Raw genomic sequence first — 14,424 nt, 5'->3', positions numbered from 1 at the left:
GCAGCAACAACCTGGGGAATAGTTACAGGGGAGAGGAGGTGGGATGAATGAGCCAATTGTAAACTGGGGATTATTAGGTGACTGTGACGGTTTGATGGCCAGATTGGGAATTTAGCCAGGTCACCGGGGTTAACACCCTTACTCTTACGATAAGTGCCATGGGATCTTTAATGACCGCAGAGAGTCAGGACACCTGTTTATCGTCCCAGCCGAAAGACGGTACCCTTCACAGGGCAGTGTCCCCAATCACTGCTGTTGGGCACTGGGATATTTTTTTTAGACCAGAGGAAATAGTGCCTCCTACTGGCCCTCCAACATTACTTCCAGCAGCATCTGGTCTTCCATCCAGGGACTGACCAGGACCAACCCTGCTTAGCTTCAAAAGCAAGCCAGCAGTGGTATGCAGGGTGGTATGCTGCTGGCAAATAGTAATCCACCTGTTATAACACATGGCACCACACCATAATTGTTACAATTACAATAAAAAAAAGTGTAACATATTTAAAATATATTTTAATATTCCTGTAGAACTGTAAAACAGTAAGAGCATTTGAGCTTTGGAAACAAGTGCTTTCATGAATGCATGACGGGCCTTGTTTCGCTGGAGCAGTGTAAAATAAGCTTTGTCAATGACCAAATCGAATTTTATTGTTCAACCTCAGTTTCGGCATTTATTTATTTAGTCTCCGCTTAGAGTGGCCTCTTTCCTCTGCTGTGGTTCTTCATTGCAGTCCGCTATGTTTTCTCTCGGTAGCTGTCCATGGACCTCAAATCATCTGAGTTTGCCTGGACACCAGCCTCCAGCTCCTTCCACCTCTAGAAACTATCTAGGTGGTCATGCGAGTTATCATGCGAGCTGAGGAGGAGTCACTGATTCTCCCAGTCCCTGATTCCATCCCTGACCAGCTCAGATTTGCACTCGTGTGAATAAAGTTTGCAGCAAAAACAGAAGGCTGCATCATTCTGCTTGGAATAGACAAGCCATGGTCTCTTCCACTCTCTCCCTGTTCGCCATCCTCCTATTGTAGTGGGCCACCGAAAACTTTCGTTGCCCATCATTTCTTGGGAAATTCCCCTCCTCCTCCTGATGTGGCCCAGCCTGCACTAACATATCCCGTAAAGATCCATTCATATATTTTGGCCACTCCCTGGGATCTTTTCTATTTATTTTGTCTGGCAGTCGGATTTATCAGCAGCACCGCCACTCTCATCGGGGACGGGTAGCGACGAATCTGAATCCGGGTCGAAGATAGTAGGGTCTCCGCCGGCATTGTTTGGAGGTGTGGCTGGGCCTGGTGCGACCACCTGTTCTTGTCCAGCCAGAGAGCTGTCATCATTGGTGGAAGTGCATGTCTCGGACTCCTCGGGTTTGCCGTCTTCGCTGCAAGAATCAGCAAACGGGCTCGTCGTTCTCGGCGAATGAATGGCCTGTCCTCATAGGCTTGTCATTCTTCACACCGGCTGATGGACATTGCTGCACGTTTATCAATTTAACCAGCTAATTTCTGTGGTTTAGAGATTATGACTCTCATCTCATTTTTTTATTTGTTTTTAAATATTCGCTTCCTGATAGTTTTTGTCTCTTAGACATGGTGCAAATTGTTTCAAATCTCTATAGATTACTTTTAGCTAAAATTATATTCACTAGTAGTAGCCAGCTAACGTTAACAGGCTATGTTAGGCTACTGCCTTAATCACTAATCGTCTTCGTCACACACAAACATAAAATAAAATAAAATACCGATGCCTTGCAGCCTGAATAGAGGCTGCTTTATATACGAGTCGGTCCACCGGGGACAGGAGTGTATTACAGGCTGGCATTGCTGAACGATTAGCGCTATGCATCATGTGGGTTGAACGCTATAACACAGAATAATACAATTAATAAAATACCCACGACGGTAGTTGACTGCCTTTACTGGTTATCACTTATTAACCATTTATTCACATTACTTGAATAGCATGTTTTATTTGATGACTTTATTTCATTCCAAGTCATCATCTAACCTCTGTAGAGCTGCTGTCTATGCTGTATGACAAAATCAATTTGAGTAGTTCTTCAAAGTAAATAAGTCATACTTTGACTGCTGAATACCAACTGTCAATCACTTAGATCATGTATTTTCAGGATAGCGAAGCAACTGCTTTCTAGCCCTCTCGATTGCGCGTTCTCGCTTCTCGCAAAAGGTTATTTGTGGTCAATTCGTCACCTGAAGTGGCAGTACAGCATTTACTGCGATGCATTGTCTGCCCGAAATCAGGGCTTTCATACCTCTTGCGCTTAGCGGAGCAGAGCTATTGTTCATACAGGACATACCGCCCCCACCTTCTGTCAACCAAACATGTCAATGCAGAGCTATATGGAGCCCTCTGCAATGCAATATGGAGCTTGCTTTGGCCTTAGCATGCGTCCGAAGCCGCCGCAAATGCGTCAGAACTTCCAACATTTATAGATCAAGCATAAATTGTCTTTCAGTCTCCATGCCTGCTCCGCAGATGTTGGTCAATTAGTTGTTTAGAAACCGAAAAACAACTGACATTTGGGTTAATCACTCAGCACTACCGGCTGGGCTGACGGTGTCACCTACAGGTAATACACATCAGGAAGAATTATGCCCTCCAGGGGTCCAATTAAAATCCCAAGGTAGTGTAAAATGCACTCAAAAGCAACATGTGAAATGTTTTCTTTCTTTCTGGCATTCTATGAGAACTCCCTGTGTTCTGCAACCAAATTACACCCTGCGCCCTCGTGCGGCAATGTTTGCAAACACAGACAAGGGTCTATACCGTTGAGCAGACAGTAGCTAACCTACCAATCTCTTTTCCCCCAATCACTTTCTCAGGTGAAGGACATCTACCTGGAGGCCACAAGAGCTTTGTGAAGCCAATGGGACACAATACATGGAGAGATGACCAACCAATCACTGTTGATGAGGGGAGTGGAACCTCAACCCAGCACGTTATCGTAGAGGTTAGTGTAATAGTGCTGCATTAAAAATGTGTTACTTTGTAAATCAAATGTGGCCCATTAATTTCAGAAAGGCTCCCCTCAGCTATTCACTTGTTTACATGTACATCCTTATTTATCTGCCATAGGGGAGCTTGTGATACTTCCCTACGACATTGTTAAACGATTCAACTCATTTACCGGTAATAACCTCCACTCTTCTTGTGTCAGTCTGCAGATACAGAGGCTGTAGCTCCTGGGGTCAAACTGGAGAGGTCTAAAGGAGAGGAGTACCCACGACACAGTGATGACATTGAGACTGGACTGGCTGGAGTGCCCCCTGTAGCCACGAAGGACCCCACAACCGCCTCAGCGCGGCCCAGAACCCAACACAGCATCACGGAGGTCAGTGGACTCCTGAACACCGTCCTCAAGACAGAGACAGATACCAACACTTTAACTGTAACACGCAGGCTGTTACACACAGGATCTGACCACAGATCAGACCCAGAGAGGCTGGGGCCACTGGGCTGTCCTCCTGCTTCTAGCTCAGAGTGTTTACCGATATTTCGCCAGAGGACAGTTCATTCCTGTAGAGATGGTGACGCGTTAGACACCGGAGGTGATGATCTGTCTTGTTCTTATGCTACAGAGATGGACCCTGGCAACATATCCTTGGGTTTAGAAACACAGACTGATCAGTCTAGAGAGGATTGGAACCAGTACAGTAGTAGTTTATACTCTGAAGGGTCCCTAGATAAGAAAGGGGAGTGTATAGTGGTAGATGAGGTGACTGTGAAAGTGGAGGGCGACGCTCCTCCCACATGGAATGCAGATAGTCACCTAGGAAACGGACACTCACAGGGCAGAGATTTCTTAGATTATAGGAAAAGCTTAGAGACAAATCCAAATGTCGTTACTCACTCCCCTTTACACGCGCTCAGGGATAGCGACCCAGTGTCCACGTCGATGGGGCCTTCCAATTCACACAGCCGCGTCCTTTTCGATCAGGTATTGAACTCAAACGACAGGGTTAGAGCCCAGGCTCAGGGAGGGGGAGCCACATCAGGCATTAGTAAAGAGAAACAGTTCCTCTGCATGTTCTGTAACAAAGGCTTCAGCTGCCTCCAGAAGGTGGAGATCCACCAGAGGATCCACACAGGGGAGAAACCATTTAGTTGTACCCAGTGTCATATGCGCTTCACCCAGGCTGGCCACCTGAAGAGACACCAGATGGTCCACACAGGAGAAAAACCCTACAGCTGTACCCAGTGTCACATGCGTTTCGCCCAGGCTGGTGACCTGAAGAGGCACCAGAGGGGCCACACAGGGGAGAAACCCTACAGCTGCCCCCTGTGTGAGAAGAGCTTCTCGGAGAGGACCTACCTCAGGATACACCAGCAGAAAAAACATTCCACTCAATAGAAACATAGAAAATTACCATTTTACCTGATAGCTTCTGACTTGAGATCAAACCCTTCACTAAAGACAATGATGCATTTTTATTTTTGTCAGTAGAAAAGACCCACAGATGCATTTGGAATAACGAGATTCACAGATTTCAGTGTTGAATATTCCTGGATAGAATAATGCATCCAGACATTGTGTGATATATAAAGACATAAGCCTAAACAGTCTGTTACATGTTGTGTTTGTACTATGTAGGCCAGGGCTGGGCAATTGGCAGAAATTTCTCCACCTAATGTCAAATTGTGTAGAATTGCAGTAGACTTGCTTTAAAACTGCAACATTATTTCTACGCCCAATGGCAAAATGTGTAGAATTGCAGGAATTTGAAACAAAAGTTTCTCTCTGCTGTCTAAAATGTTTTGCTGCCAAACATTTCTGAAAGTACATGCACTTTTCATGTGTTCCAACAAATCTCACAAGTATCAGACACAGCATGCTCCCAGCTACTATCTAGTCAACGCTGCATTGACATTATCCCCACCCCTGGTTAGTCACTATTGGCTTAAAAAATCCAAACTAAACACAATATCTGGCAATTCTTTTTCAGCAATATTGCCCATCTGTCTGTATGGTGCAGGCATTTGTCTCACTCTGTGTAGCCAGTTGATGTGATAACTGTCTTTTGAGTTTCCCCAAAACCTTCTCAATTAAATGTTGTGTTTGTATCTATTATTTGCATACTTTGCCATGAAATGAGCAGCAGCATTACAGAACCATCGATAGACGGCACATTCCTCACTCGCTAGACACACAATTAAAGTTGAATTTGTTTTTTTGTTTTCTTCCAGACCGACCAAAAAAAGTGTTCTGATGTGATTTAAGCATTTGATTTCGTTGTTTCTCTATGAGCAATTGTAGTTTTAAGAGTGAAAAGCCAGGAAAAATATAACATTACATAATTCGGGGGGGGGATCTCAGATTTTATAGGGCCCCCTTAGTTGTTTGTTAACCATGAATTTACCAGTACATTTAGAGAGAACACAAATTTCTCTCATACACTAAGGACCCAGGGAAGAGTTGCAGGGCAGAGAAGAACGTGCCAATTTGAAAGCTAGAAAAAAAAAATTGTAGCTTGGAACATGTTTCATTTTTTTAAAGTAGCTCTTATGCTAGAAAAGGTTGGAAACCGCTGCTGTATGATGTTCTCAAATGCATGTTTCATAACTTCCATTCAAGTACTTCCCCCCCCCCCCCCCACAACACTTTTAATGAGAAAATTAAGTTCATGAAGATATTTTTTTTTACTGCCAGTTCTTTTCAGCCAATTTGTATCTTTAATATACAGTTGAAGTCGGACATTTACATACACCTTAGCCAAATACATTTCAACTCAGTGTTTCACAATTCCTGACATTTAATCCAAGTAACAATTCCCTGTCTTAGGTCAGTTATGATCACCACTTTATTTTAAGAATGTGAAATGTCAGAATAACAGTAGAGAATTATTTATTTCAGCTTTAATTTCTTTCATCACATTCCTGGTGGGTCAGAAGTTTACATACACTCAATTAGTATTTGGTAGCATTGCCTTTAAATTGTTTAACTTCGGTCAAATGTTTCGGGTAGCCTTCCACAAGCTTCCCACTATAAGTTGGGTGAATTGTGGCCCATTCCTCCTGACAGACCTGGTGTAACTGAGTCAGGTTTGTAGGCCTCCTTGCTCGCAAAAGCTTTTTCAGTTCTGCCCACAAATTTTCTATAGGATTGAGGTCAGGGCTTTGTGATGGCCACTCCAATACCTTGACTTTGTTGTTCTTAAGCCATTTTGCCACAACTTTGAAGGTACACTTGGGGTCATTGTCCATTTGGAAGACCCATTTGCGACCGAGCTTTAATTTCCTGACTGATGTCTTGATGTTGCTTCAGTATATCAACATCATATTCCATCTTCATGATGCCATCTATTTTGTTTAGTGCACCAGGCCCTCCTGCAGCAAAGCACCCCCATAACATGATGCGGGCACCCCCGTGCTTCACAGTTGGGATGGTGTTCTTCGGCTTGCAAGCCTCCTCTTTTTTCTTCCAAACATAACGATGGTCATTATGGCCAAACAGTTCTATTTTTGTTTCATCAGACCAGAGGACATTTCTCCAAAAAGTACAATCTTTGTCCCCATGTGAAGTTGCAAACCATAGTCTGGCTTTTTGATGGCGGTTTTGGAGCAGTGGCTTCTTCCTTGCTGAGCGGCCTTTCAGGTTATGTGGATATAGATACTTTTGTACCCGTTTCCTCCAGCATCTTCACAAGGTCCGTTGCTGTTGTTTTGGGATTGATTTGCACTTTTCGCACCAAAGTACGTTCATCTCTAGGAGACAGAACGCGTCTCCTTCCTGAGAGGTATGACGGCTGCGTGGTCCCATGTTGTTTATACTTGTGTACTATTGTTTGTACCGATGAACGTGGTACCTTCAGGGGTTTGGAAACTGCTCCCAAGGATGAACCAGACTTGTGGAGGTCTACAATTATTTTTCTGAGGTCTTGGTTGATTTCTTTTGATTTTCCCATGATGTCAAGCAAAGAGGCACTGAGTTTAAAGGTAGGCCTTGAAATATATCCACAGGTACACCTCCAATTGACTCAAATTATGTCAATTAGCCTATCAGAGGCTTCTAAAGCCATGACATCATTTTCTGGAATTTTCCAAGCTGTTTAAAGGCACAGCAACTTAGTGTATGTAAACTTCTGACCCATTGGAATTGTGATACAGTGAATTAAGTGAAATAATCTTTCTGTAAACAATTGTTGGAATAATTACTTGTGTCATGCACAAAGTAGATGTCTTAACTGACTTGCCAAAACTAGAGTTTGTTAACAAGACATTTGTGGAGTGGTTGAACAACGAGTTTTAATGACACCAACTTAAGTGTACGTAAACATCCGACTTCAACTGTATGTGTGGTTTTCATATGGAGTATTTAAAACTTGTTTCTGTTTAATAAACACAAAATGGGACTTTTCATTCTAAGACTTTCATTGAGATTCTCTTTAATATACATCACATATGATCTCAATCTATTCTGCATACATACAACAGCACTTTATAACCATCATACACTTACTAAGTATACCTACACACTAACAAACACCTACTCTGTCTGTGTAATCTGTAATCTGTATCATGATGTCTTTTCCAGGAGGAGGGTCCAGAGGTGCTGCTGGTGAAGGAGGAGGGGTGTGAGGAGAGTCTGGGGAACCCTGAGGGGACCATGGTCATGGAGGACAACCAGACTACACCTCCTCCTGAACCCACAGAGGAACCAGCTGAGCAGCACAGGACCACACACATTCTCACTGAGGTGAGCCCACTGTAAACTACTGTCTGAATGGTATTAGGTCAGGGCCTGTATCCACAAAGCTTCTCAGATCAGTTTAGCCTTTTAGATCATAATAAATAACAGCACTCTTACTCAGACTATTTGTAGATATGGGTCCAGGTCTTGATACATTTAGTCGTAAGTGTGGGACCATGTCTTTTGAATTACTAAACCATTAAAGAGGGTCAATAAATCAAATCAACTAGCAGTTTGCCTAGTACTAGTACTAACATATCTTACAGTCACTAGACATGGAGGATGGGAATCTTGATCTGCTGCTGGTCAAAGAGGAGACAATTGAGGAAGAACCAGAGAGCATTGACCTGCTGAGTGGACTAAAGATGGGGGAGCAAGGTAAGGGACAAATACATATAGCCTACATACAGTAATAGATATTCAATGGGAATAGTGATGCGCCTGGCTATTGTTTTTCTCTTCATTCATAAAATGAAATCAGTATTGAGTTATTGACAACAACAAAAAAGCCATGTTTGTAAAGTCTGTTTTCTAACCTCTTCCTGCAGGTGGTTGGTTGGATGCTAACAGAGGAGACTGGGCAGCCAGCTTGGATTCCCAGACCCCAACAGGTGCAACCAAGGGCCCAAGGGACATCACCACTGAGCAGGTCAGGACCAGAGGCGACATAGTGGAAGTCAGTGGATGGGACAGCGTCCTCAACTCTGGGCTGGGGAACAACACTGTTAACCACAACCAGAAACAGACAACCGAACACAAAACAACAACCGAACGTAGTCTCCATGACAACAGACTAGCTGAGACCAGGGCGAGGTGTAGATTTGGTCTGCGGGCACGAGGAGGTGTCTGTCTAAGAACAGATTCGGCTACCGATGCTCCGTCCTGCTCCTATAGTTGTGATTCAGAGAGACTGATGGCGCCTCAGGTTAACCCGCTAACTGGTGCTGCCTTCAGCCTGCCTTCTATAGGATCCATCAACTGGAACATGGACCCTGTGACAACACAGACAGTCCCTGGCCTTAATCCTCCTCACACTCTCCTAATGTTAAACCAGACCTCAGACAATGCCAGTGCCTCAACACTAAATGGCTACACAAGCCCATTGACAAATGACAGTAGTAGTAACGCTATCAGTAGATCCGGTGGCAAAGAGAAGCGATTCCAGTGTTCGTTCTGTGGGAAAGCCTTCAGTTTCCCCAAACAGGTGGAGATCCACCAGAGGATGCACACAGGGGAGAAGCCATTCGGCTGCAACCTGTGCCAAGCCAGTTTCTCAGACTCGTCCAACCTGAAGAGGCACCAGAGGGTCCACACAGGGGAGAAACCATTCGGCTGCCACCTGTGCCGAGCTAGTTTCTCCCACTCCTCCAGCCTGAAGAGGCACCAGAGAGTCCACACAGGGTAGAAATCCTTCAGCTGCCCCAATGTGAGAAGAGGTTCTCCCACCAGCTGAACATGCACCTGGAGGTCCACAAGGGGAAGAGGTTCTCAGCGAGGAGGTACCTCAGAATACGCATAGTGATATGTTGTACATTTACATTTTAGTAATTTAGCACAATAGTTAGTTTGAAGGTAAAGTGTTTTATACACGGATCTTTACAGGAAACCTACTGATCGTAACAGTTTGTTGAGGGCTGACAGTTGTCACCCACTTCCCTTGAAAAATAGTTTTACCTACAGCCAATTCGGTCGAATCAAAAGAATTTGCAAAAAACAATCAGATTTCGACAGAAATATGGCTGAGACGCAAAGAAAATTCAAGGAGAGGGTGTACAAAAATGATCAGATTAATATTGCCATTGAGAAAATCCAAAACAAAACGAGACATGACCTTTTTCAAGGTTAGTCTCGCAAAAAGACGCATTCTTGTGTTCTAACTACCCGCTATTCAAAGTGCTCTGAACAAATTAAGGGAATTGTTCACAAACATTGGCACATCCTAAAATGCGATGATCGTCTCGGTAATGTGTTTTCGGACCTTCCCTTGGTCGTATTCTCGCGGGGCAGAAATCTCAGAGATCAATTGGTACACTGATTTACCACCCCAAGATATTCCCGAACGATGTCTATTTGTGCCCGTACTGGATGGAAATTACAAGTGTAATGGTTGTGCTCAATGCAATGGCACTTATAAATGTTGATCCTTCAAACACCCACAAACAGGGAAATCGATCCCAATCAAAGTTGTTATTATGTGCTCCACTAAGGCAGTTATTTATCTGATAACTTGTCCTTGTGGTAAAAAATGATGTGGGTAAAACAAAGCGCAAATTAAAAGTACGTATCTCAGAGCATCGTAGCACCATTAGGTGCAAAAACTCAACTTACCCAGTTGCGGCCCACTTTTTGGAAGCAAACCACTCGATTTCGTCTCTGCGTTATATTGGCATCGAACATGTCACCCTCCCTAGGAGAGGGGGTGATCTTGATAATTTATTGTTAAAACGAGAGGGTGCCTAGATCTTTAATTTAAAGACCCTTGCTCCCTTCGGTCTCAACGCAGACTTTGATCTGAAGCCATTCTTGTGATTATTGTGACTTTTGCCATTGTAATCATTTGTAAGCTTGTGTAGTCTAAAATGAATCTATGATCGTAAGCTATCCATTTGTTTTTTGTATGCTGATCTTTGTCTGCCATTTTAATATGTGAGAATTAACCAGTGATATTAGGCCACACTTGGCCATGATTACAGACACCGGTGTGTCTTTTGACACTCTATAAACGAGTCATCCCGCAGTGTTTGTGATTACACCCTGATGAAGACAGCTTGGCTGTTGAAACGTTGGATATTAAATGTTTTGCATCTGAGCTCCTAGAGTGTGCGGCTCTCCTTTATTTTCAAGTTTTCTACTCCATTAGCCAGCACCTCGCCTATATAGGTGTGTGTTTCTTTTTCTTCTTGAAGGTAAAGTGTTAGTAAAGTTATTCAACAGTCGTTGCCAAAAGTTTTGAGAATGACACAAATATTAATTTTTACAAAGTCTTCTGCCTCAGTTTGTATGATGGCAATTTGCATATGCTTCAGAATGTTATGAAGTGATCGGATGAATTGCAATTAATTGCAAAGTCCCTCTTTGCCATGCAAATGAACTGAATCACAAAAAAACATTTCCATTGCATTTCAGCCCTGCCACAAAAGGACCAGCTAACATCATGTCAGTGATTCTCTCGTTAACACAGGTGTGAGTGTTGATGAGGACACGGCTGGAAATCACTCTGTCATGCTGATTGAGTTTGAATAACAGACTGGAAGCTTCAAAAGGAGGGTGGTGCATGGAATCATTGTTCTTCCTCTGTCAACTTTTGGAGGATGGCCTGGTGTCAAGAAGGGCAGCAAAAAAGCCACTTCTCTCCAGGAAAAACATCAGGAACAGACAGATATTCTGCAAAAGGTACAGGGATTGGACTGCTGAGGACTGAGGTAAAGTCATTTTCTCTGATGAATCCCCTTTCCGATTGTTTGGGGCATCCGGAAAAAAGCTTGTCCGGAGAAGACAAGGTAAGCCCTACCATCAGTCCTGTGTCATGCCAACAGTAAAGCATCCTGAGACCATTCATGTGCGGGGTTGCTTCTCAGCCAAGGGAGTGGGCTCACTCACAATTTTGCCTAAGAACACAGCCATGAATAAAGAATGGTACCAACACATCCTCCGAGAGCAACTTCTCCCAACCATCCAGGAACAGTTTGGTGACGAACAATGCCTTTTCCAGCATGATGGAGCACCTTGCCATAAGGCAAAAGTTATAACTAAGTGGCTCGGGGAACAAAACATCGATATTTTGGGTCCAACTCCCCAGACCTCAATCCCATTGAGAACTTGCGGTCAATCCTCAAGAGGCTGGTGGACCAACAAAACCCCTCAAATTCTGACAAACTCCAAGCATTGATTATGCAAGAATGGGCTGCCATCAGTGTGTCCCAGAAGTTAATTGACAGCATGCCAGGGCAGATTGCAGAGGTCTTGAAAAAGAAGGGTCAACACTGCAAATATTGACTCTTTGCATCAACTTCATGTAATTGTCAAAAGCCTTTGACACTTAGAAAATGCTTGTAATTATACTTCAATATTCCATAGTAACATCTGACAAAAAATATCTAAAGACACTGAAGCAGCAAACTTTGTGACAATTAATATGTGTCATTCTCTCAACTTTTGGCCACGATTGTATCGTTTTGTGCAATAAAAGTACCAAACTTCAAGTTGTGAGTGTATGACGATATTGTTGAAATTAAATACAAAAGTAACTCTGTGCTGACTGACGTAATTATTTCTGGAGCTCTGAAGCAGCTGGTCACAAACCTTGGCCCCGCATCAAGGGCCTCATTTGTAATTGTTGGGTACATTTCATACTATCTGTGTGTCGCATGTCTGAAAAGAGAGCGCACATACAAAAAATATTTATAAACATATGCATGTTTCCCATTATAAATCAGACCTGTCTTGAAACTGAGCGCACGTGAACAAGCATTAAAACTAAAACGCCCATCATTGACCTTTTATGGTGTATACTTTAAGTATTGGAATTAGGCCAAGGCCATTTATAAAGGAAATAGCAATGGCAACCTTGATCAAATGTCTCTGGAGGTGTTGGCAAAATATTTTAAACATTTACAGTGACATTTGCTGTATTTAAAGTTTCTGAAAGAGAAAAACTTGCAAATTGTTGTGGACCTGTAAACAGATATTTTGAATTAAATATAATTTTGCATTTTCTTCTTCCTGAACCTAAATATGCTGCACTACCCGCAAATAATTCTAAAACCTTGTCTAATATCTTACTTAGAAGCAAAATATCAGCTTTCTGTTCATCTTTTAAATTCCACTGTACATAATAAACCGCGCTCCCTTTTGGATGCGTAAAATACTTATAATAGCCTCTCTAATAGGCCCAATTTCACACTAAGGAGAGGCCCTTCAAGTGTAAGCTGTGTTACAAGAGCTTCTCCTTCCTGACTAGCCTGATCAGGCACAGGAGTGTCCACAACGTGGAGAAATCGTAGCAGTGTAGCTTGAGATGTTCACAATCTGGGGAACCATTCTTTAGCTGACATATTATAGTTATGTGAAGTGTCGTTGAAAGGAGTGATAACTGGAATGGCGTTAAGTGTTGAGGAGGGTCAACTGAAGTTGAAGATTCCCGGGGTCTGTGGCACCCACCGTTTGGTGCGATGCAAACCCGGCGGAGAGCGTGGTGAAACAGAAGACACTGGCAGCCAGTTCTTGCATAATCAATGCTTGGAGATTCCCGGGGTCTGTGGCGCCCACCGTTTGGTGTGATGCAGACTTGGCGGAGAGCGTGGTGAAACAGAAGACACTGTCTGTACTACTGAGTTTTGATGTAGAGTCTTGACCAGATAAAGACAATGTATCAGTTATCCCGTGAGAGCTTTTGTACCGAACCCATTGCAGTGTTTTAGGTGTCAAGCTTAAGGTCATGTGGCAGCATTGTAAAGGAAAGAGATTCCTAGATTCGTTTTTTTGGTGTTCATGCCCATGTTTGTCAACTGTAACGCTGGAATGGAACTGAAATCACAGAGGATAGATGTGGTGGCAGCTGCAGAGAAGTACTTGGGTGTACAAGGTTTTACTGCAGAAGAGTTACAAGGTGTTTTCAACAATAGTGTCTTGTCTTCCCAGGCTACAGGCCTGGTGTAGGATCAGATAGGGCCAAAGTGGTGGAATAATTGCGTTTTTAATGGGTGTAGGGTTAGTTTGTAGGGCAATTTTTTCACAAAATGTAATGAATTCATACTAAAGTAGGCGGATACATAGCCAATACAGTAGGCGGCAGCATGTACCTACAACTTTTGTTTGCAGACCGCCATTATGCCAAATAGGAAGAGTAAAAATCCCTTCTCTTCAGCCCCCACCAGGGCATGAATGCTGTCTAGCGTAGTTTGTTTCATTGACATTTGAAAAGTGTTCTGTTTCCATCAAGCCTGTCATGACATTTTTTTTTATCTGACATGTACTTTACTGGCATACAAATGTTAGATGGAAACCTGGTTAGTCATCAAAAATTAACCATGAAACAAACAAAAAAAATGAAACGACCAATTCACCATATTAGAGATGGAGGAAGAAAGATGTCGAAAACCAATGTATTGTTTGAAACTGTGGGGGAAGAGAGCATGGAGAGTGATAATGAGTGAGTTACAGTGGAGAAAAAGAAAGGAACGAGAAGTAAAGTTGAGGTGGAAAATTGGAAACTCAGACTCATTTTTAGTTGGTGAGGGTTTTGGAACAATGGAACCTGAGAGATCCTTTTGAAATCTCGATAAATGTAATGTTTGCGTTGGGTGAAGTAGCATCAGTGAGGGTCACAAGAAGTGGACTTATTTAGATGTTTTGTGTGTCCGCGGAGCAGAAGCAGCACGATTTGAACCTCAAGAAGATATGAGTGGAATGATTTGTGTATGTATCTTCAAAGCCACCCCCTTATCTCTGGGGTGGCGCATAAAGTACGTGCAGATGTAATACCTGAGGAAGTAGGAGGAGTGGTTGGTGCACTTTGACTGACCCGTATGGTAGATGGAGCGAAGAAATAAATTTCATCCACACTTTTGTTCTTTGATGAAGAGTCTCTCCCTTATGTAAAGTTGAACTATATGAGATACCCCGTAAAAGCCTAAATGCACAAACCCCGTCAGTGCCATGAATGCAAAAGGGAAGAGTATCGATATGCCAGCGGAGGTTAGATGCTGCAATTGTGG

General features: G+C 43.1%; 1 protein-coding gene across 2 annotated transcripts in view; it reads left to right on the top strand.

The window, feature by feature from the left end:
- The window catches only part of LOC110498490 (uncharacterized), a 17,667-nt gene extending 5,708 nt beyond the window's left edge, over positions 1-11,959 (top strand). The window contains exons 2-6 of one of the 2 annotated variants that reach the window (XM_090210560.1): positions 2,844-2,971; positions 3,179-3,352; positions 7,553-7,714; positions 7,975-8,086; positions 8,257-11,959. In XM_090210560.1, coding sequence (XP_090066686.1) covers positions 2,844-2,971; positions 3,179-3,352; positions 7,553-7,714; positions 7,975-8,086; positions 8,257-9,113 — 1,433 coding nt within the window. In that variant the 3' untranslated portion in view covers positions 9,114-11,959. Of the gene's footprint in view, positions 1-2,843; positions 2,972-3,178; positions 7,382-7,552; positions 7,715-7,974; positions 8,087-8,256 lie in introns of those variants that run through there. The other variant, XM_090210561.1, reaches the window with a different exon arrangement.
- Positions 11,960-14,424: the final 2,465 nt, after the last annotated feature.

This window comes from Oncorhynchus mykiss, chromosome 19 (genome assembly GCF_057628025.1).
Source record: "Oncorhynchus mykiss isolate SJ-2025 chromosome 19, ASM5762802v1, whole genome shotgun sequence".
Taxonomy (NCBI): Eukaryota; Metazoa; Chordata; class Actinopteri; order Salmoniformes; family Salmonidae; genus Oncorhynchus; species Oncorhynchus mykiss.
The sequence above is the reverse complement of the archived record's forward strand: the minus strand, read 5'-3'. Positions and strand labels throughout refer to the sequence as shown.